The sequence below is a fragment of the Chenopodium album genome, chromosome 14 (assembly GCF_948465745.1).
Source record: "Chenopodium album chromosome 14, dcCheAlbu1.1, whole genome shotgun sequence".
NCBI classification, from domain to species: Eukaryota; Viridiplantae; Streptophyta; class Magnoliopsida; order Caryophyllales; family Amaranthaceae; genus Chenopodium; species Chenopodium album.
Genome location: NC_137847.1, coordinates 46206016 through 46212600, shown reverse-complemented (window position 1 = coordinate 46212600; position 6585 = coordinate 46206016). Strand labels below are relative to the sequence as shown.

Sequence of the window (6585 nt, the reverse complement as noted above, 5' to 3'; positions counted from 1 at the left end):
CTGAAATTAAGTAGAAGAAAACATGTGCTAAATGGTATGCATAATTCTATGATTTAGTTTTTCTTTTAAAACAAAGTATCTCCACTTTAATTATTCATTAGGTACTGTGTATCATACTGAACGTAAAATTTAAAAAGGAACAGAGGGAGTACTTTAATTATTGTATCCTTCCTTCTTGATACTACAAGACAATTCTTTTGGATGAAAATAAAGATTAGATGTTGATTTTTCAAGAAACAACGATTTTGTCCAAATTCATGTAATAGAAAAAATGTGTCGAATACGTGGAAGATGAGAGAATAATCAATTTAATCCAACAGTAGTCAATAATGCTATTATTTTGGACTAATTCACTACATAGTACATATAGTTGCATGCACCAGCTATCATTCTATCACATACAACAATACAAGGAAGTATAACCTTTGCTTTATCATTATCTTAAGGATTTTGCTTAGCTTCCCTTAACCACTCGATTTAAGATAATTATTTTTCCTGCTAACAATAATGCCAACCACTTCAATTACATACCTTGAAAATACCAAAGACTATGTCCTAAGTCAAGGACATGGTGTTAAGGGTCTAGCTGATATGGGCATTAAATCTTTGCCTAACCAATACATTCAACCAGAAAAAGAAAGGTTTGATATAGACAAAATCATCCTTACCAACAATGGTGAAGATAACTTGATCCCTATTATCGACATGTTGAATTTAGACGATCATGCAATGGAAACCCTAATTTGTAATGCTGCGGAGAAATGGGGTTTCTTCCAGGTTATAAATCACAATGTGCCTCTTAGTGTACTTGAGAATGTCAAGGCTGCGACGTATCGGTTTTTTGAGTTGTCTGCTCAAGAGAAGAGCAAGTTCCTAAAGGAAAATTCTCCTACAAACGATGTGAGGTATGGTACTAGCTTTGTGCCTGAAGTTGAAAGGGCCTTGGAATGGAAGGATTACCTTAGCCTCTTTTTTCTGTCCGAGAAGGAAGCCCTTGCTTGTTGGCCACCTGCATGCAGGTATACTTAATTCGTATGTATATTTTTAAACTGAGTTGATCCTTCTATTACATTTTTCAACGCATAGCTTAAATCATTTATTACTTTAATTATCAATATGATATATAATAACAAAAAGTTAATAAGTTGAAGAATTTGACAATACAAATCTAACAAGATTTCACATTCTTACATAATTTTTAAGTATAAATCACAAAAATGTGTGCATGCAAAGAAAGTAAGGCATATAGATTGTCAATACTTGTCAATCAAAAATAACAAACAATTAAAGTAGGTCATATATATTTGACATTTTAGTATTAATGTTGTTCACTTTAATCCTTTATATTGAAATTTTAACTCATATGGTCGTACTCCCTCTACTCCATTTTATTCTTTACATTTTTACTTTTTTGATTAACTTTATAAAAAATTTATTTATAAAAATGCACTATTATAAACATCTTTAGAACCATATAATGTGGATACCTGCTAGCATTGGATATATCCAATAACATATATCAGTCTTATTAGACGCGTGATTTCTTATTTTCTTAACCATTTTCTAAGTTTTCAATTTCATTGCAAATTTATGTAGGGCTGAAGCATTGGAATACATGAAGAGTTCTGAATCTGTAATAAGAAATCTACTAAAGATCCTCATGAAGGGATTAAACATCCATGAAATTGACGAGAGGAAAAAATCGCTTTTGATGGGTACAAAAAGAATCAATTTGAATTACTACCCAAAATGCCCTAACCCCGAGTTAACAGTCGGAGTAGGGCGACATTCAGATGTATCAACCCTAACTATCCTTCTTCAAGACGACGTTGGTGGGCTATATGTTCGAGGATTAGATGGTGAGAGTTGGATTCATGTACCTCCTATCGATGGTGCTCTTGTAATCAATATTGGTGACGCGCTTCAAATACTTAGCAATGGTAAGTATAAGAGTGTTGAACACCGTGTGATTGCGAATGGACGAATGAATAGAGTTTCTATACCTATTTTTGTGAATCCAAGGCCAAAGGATGTAGTTGCTCCATTTGAAGAATTAATGGAAGGAGGGGATAAGCCAAAATATAGAGAGATACTTTACTCAGATTATGTTCAAAAAGGCTCATGATGGTAAAGCCACGATCGATTTTGCTAAGATTACAATTTGACGTCTTGACGATATTAGGCTAAACCCTAGATTATTGATCTTGAGTTTGTCATTGCAATAAGGTTATGTTGAAGCTTTAAAAAAATTTAATATTGTCTTATCTACTTGTGTTTTGCTCATGTCTTATAACGAGCTTGAGAATATAATCGGTTGTGACATTTATAGTGTCTTAATTAGAAAAGTAGCAAAATATATGGGATGTTTCAACTTGTATGTCTATTGCAAACTTGTAATATTATCTAGTCCTTTACAAGGTTTCTTGTATCATTGGTCGAATCAAAAGTTCTATAATCCATGTTGGAAAACTGAAAATCTATTCCTTATATGATCTTTAGTAGCGTGAACTCAATCTATTTTAATAAATATGTGTTATTATCTTGTCCGTGTTTACTGCCTCGATATTTTTACACATTAAATTTCTACACAATCTTCCTTTATTTATGTTTTCTTACTTATCCACCTTTTTCTTATACTCACTCGACAATTCAACACTCTCAAATTGCTTCTTAATTTTATGCAAACAATCTATGTGGGAAAAAAAACACAAAATAAATGTTACTTCGTACAAAAAATTTAACACGAGAATAGTTCTTATATTAGTGAATGGCTTAATAAAATTAGAGTTCACGCTAACATATTTAGCAAAATAAAATTTAAATGCAGAAACATTCCGTTGTAAGAATATGTAACAAAAAAAAAAAAAAAAACCAATCCATTCTGTGCAAGTTCCCAGAATCCTTCATATGATTATAAGCTTCCACCCAAGTTTTCCTTAAAAATAAAGATTTTTTTGTTAGAAACTACTTAATAAATTCCAGAGTTTGTAAGAAATTACCTAATAAAAAAAATTATTGTAAGAAACTATCTAATAAATTGGGTAAAATGTTGTAAAATACGTGAAGATTGAATAGTCCTAAAATGAATGAAGCATCCAATAACTAAGAAGATTGATACCTAGGGGCTTAACGACGACATCGATCTAATGTATTTTCTAGCTATTAGTAGTTGCTGCTCAAAGAAAAAAAAAAACACTTAGACTGTGATTGAATTGAAGGAAACGGATGGAAAGGAAGGGAAGAGAAGGGAGATGGAGGGAGGGAATATCTATCATATGGATAACAAATTAAAGAAGCAAGAATGATCCCTCCAACAATGAAGAGATCGATTTGGAAGGAAAATCCATCGTTCTTCCTTCCCCTTCCTTTCCCTTTCCTCCCCTTTACCTCTACCTCCCCTTCTTTTCCTTCTCTTAACATTACCCAAACCCGAACAAACAAACTGTTACTATCACATCTTTTAGTGCAAATATCTCGTTGTAAATTTGTAATCAATGCCCTCCAACTGATGCATGCTTTCCAAAGCCTTGGGCCAAATTATACACCTAATTTGAATACAACATTATAACTGATCAACTAACATCTACATTTCTTATCAGGCTACGCTGGTTGATTTCCTCAAATTTGTTTGGTTAATTTAATTAGGTAGCGTTCGTAGTGTTCTATTCATCTAAAAATCATTTATCTTGTTTGGACACAATTAACCATATTGGTATAAAAGTTAGCAGTGTACCATTGTGACATATTGGTATAAAAGTAATCATCAACAATAATTTGGTATAAATAAGAGTTAACAAGCTAAGTTGTGACATATTGGTATAAACGTTAAGAAGTGACAATAGATTTAGTCTAAAATTAAGTTAGTGATTGGTGACGTTTAAGCTTTTTTTCTTGCCAGAATAAGAGCATATTGTACACATAATTATCCCCATTTTTGTAACTTTAATATACTCCTATTGCTTTTCTCCTCTTTTCTTTACTTTTTTATGCTTCAAATATTCATTTTCTTGAGATACAATTGTCTTTGGTTATAGTTCTTTGATAATCTTTAGTTGTATGGGCATGGAGAGCAGAAATATTAGGGCATTAAATGAGTATTAACGAGAACATAAAAAATCGGAAAAAAATAAATAAATAAAACAAAACAAAACAATAATTAAGAACTAGCTCGGAGAAGCAAAAAAGGGTCTAATATGTCATAACTTGTTAACTTTTATATTATTGTCACAAATTGCTAACTTTTATATCGATTTATCGCAAGTGATTAATTTTAGGATTTTTTTTAGAAAATAACACCACCAAAAAAAAAAACCACAAAAATAACAGAAATTTGATTATAACACCACTAAATTTAATATTTTATTAAACCACTACCAATAAAATCCAAAAATTTGATTTCACCACCACTTTAACTTTACCATCAAAAAAACCATTAATGGGCCCACACTATACACGTGTCACTTATATATTGGATTTAAAAGAAAAACAAAAAAAAGGAAAACCCCTAAAATCTTAACCCGGCCACCACCCCCACCACCGGCGATGGTTCCAACCGCCGTCACCCCAACCTTGCTAACCACCATCGACCGACAAAATCAGCCAGTCGATCACTCTCAATCGTCGAAATTAAACCAGCCCAACCGTACCTTAACCTCAGCCTCGATTTGGTTTCTGGATACGGGTTTGGGTTCATGTGAGGGTTTGGGTTCATGTGAGGGTGAGGGTGAGAGGAGTAGGGCGGTTTGTGGGTTTGGGTATATGGGTGCAAGTTGGGGTTTTGGCGGTTCAACGATGGTGGTGGTGATGATGCTGTGGTAGGTGGTGGTGGCCTGATGTTGCTGTGGTGCGGGGACTATTGTGGGGCCCACATGGCGTCATAAGGTGGTTGAGAGCCAACTAGGTGGGAACTTTTGGTGTTTAAAAAAAAAGTTGGTGGTAATTTTCAAAAAAAATAATAGTAGGTGGTAATTGCTAAAATGGAAACAATAGTAGGTGGTAAGGGAAATGGAGTTATCGAGGGATAGAGCTAGTGGTGTGATGGAGTTTATCGGCGGCTTGGTTGGGCTTGTGGCAGTGGGGCTGGCCGGTGATGGTGTTGGTGGTTGGATTAGGGTTTAGGATTTTTTTTAATTGTACTTTTTCTTTTTCTTTTTTCAAACCAAGAACGTGTACATGGCGGGCCCCACCAAACAGATTCCATCCAAGAATTCGTTAAGTGTGGTAAAATCCAATTTTTGGGGTTTTTTTTTTGTGATATTTTGGGTTTTTTTTTTTTTTTTTTTTTTTTTTTAAATATTATCAACAGAAGGTTATAACTGTATACATTATAGGTTATTACATTATAAAATGATATGTGCCAAGCTTATTTCATTAAGTACGTATTTATTTAAAACGATTTTTCTAATGTACATTAAGAAATCAAATTCCCTATAATTATTTGATGACGAGTAATATCTACAAGCTTTAAAAAAGTAGGTTTAAAAATTATTTGGAAAGTATTAAAATCTTCATTATTTCCTCTATTATAAAATTTAACATATATTTTGTCAATTTCCTAATACAACTATTTAAAGAAGAAAAAAAAAAGGCTAGCCTTATATACGTATTCCAATTTATTTTTTTCTATAAAAATCAAATGTTATTATGTAAATTTTTATTATTGGATTAATTAATAGTGATTCATCACTTATTTAAATATGGAAGCTAGGATAGAGTATGCATCCTACATTCCTATGCAAGCAACAGTGGTCCCACCTCTAATTGCAACATAGAAATGCGTGCTTACAGTGGCACCAAACTATACTGTAAAACAGTACTCAAAAAAATAAATAAATAAAATAAAAATAAAAAAACTACACTGTAAAACAAAAAATTTGAAGTAAGCAAATTATCCAATCTTACACTATAATGTAAAAGCTTAACGGTTTCATAAAAATTAGGAAAAAAATATAATGGAGTAGTAGTATACGACTGCACGAATATGAGTAGGGATGACAATGGGGCAAGGCGGAACGGGGTGGATATTGGCTTTCCCATCTCCATCTTCACCAAAAATTTTCATCCCCGTTCCCATCCCCACAAAAAATTTTCATCCTCATTCCCATCCCTGTGAAGGGTCTAAAATTCATCCTCAGCTCATTCCCGCCCCGGCGGGATACAATTCTAAAATCATCCCCGCCCCACCCCTCACTTGGATATCCATCCCCACTTAGTCTTCACCTAAGACTCGTATAATCCCCACCTGTCAATACACAATTCAACATACACAAATATACATTACAAGAAAATAAAAATTATTGTTAATATTACACACTCTTTTAGTTATAATATTAGTGTATTACAATTATTATATCTACTATTTTATTTTGCATAATTTTTTTTAATAAAATAGTATAAAAATATACTTCCTCCGTTTCTATTTACTTAACCTATAGCCACTTGGCACGTAATTTAAGGAAGAGATTAAAGAAGATTAACATAAGATAAATAAAAAAAAATTAATACCATGAAACCCCAATTCATCCCTTTTATTAGTGGTTTTATTTTTTTGTATTAAAAATATCGTTTGTCTTCTTTAATTAACTC

The 6585-nt window shown here is 32.6% G+C and overlaps 1 protein-coding gene across 1 annotated transcript; it reads left to right on the top strand.

Moving 5' to 3' along the window:
- The first annotated feature begins 424 nt into the window (after nucleotides 1-424).
- LOC145579343 (feruloyl CoA ortho-hydroxylase F6H1-2-like) lies at nucleotides 425-2125 on the top strand. The gene is made up of 2 exons (XM_081636579.1): nucleotides 425-1019; nucleotides 1597-2125. The coding sequence occupies exons 1-2, from the start codon at nucleotides 508-510 to the stop codon at nucleotides 2123-2125; spliced, it is 1041 nt and encodes a 346-aa protein (XP_081492705.1). The 5' UTR covers nucleotides 425-507.
- The last annotated feature ends 4460 nt before the right edge of the window (nucleotides 2126-6585 follow it).

Bases quoted from the DNA above. Each gene is read 5' to 3' on its own strand.
- LOC145579343 (XM_081636579.1), top strand. From the start codon at position 508: ATGCCAACCACTTCAATTACATACCTTGAAAATACCAAAGACTATGTC. The intron at 1,020-1,596 runs GTATACTTAATT...AAATTTATGTAG, and splicing joins TGTTGGCCACCTGCATGCAG to GGCTGAAGCATTGGAATACA.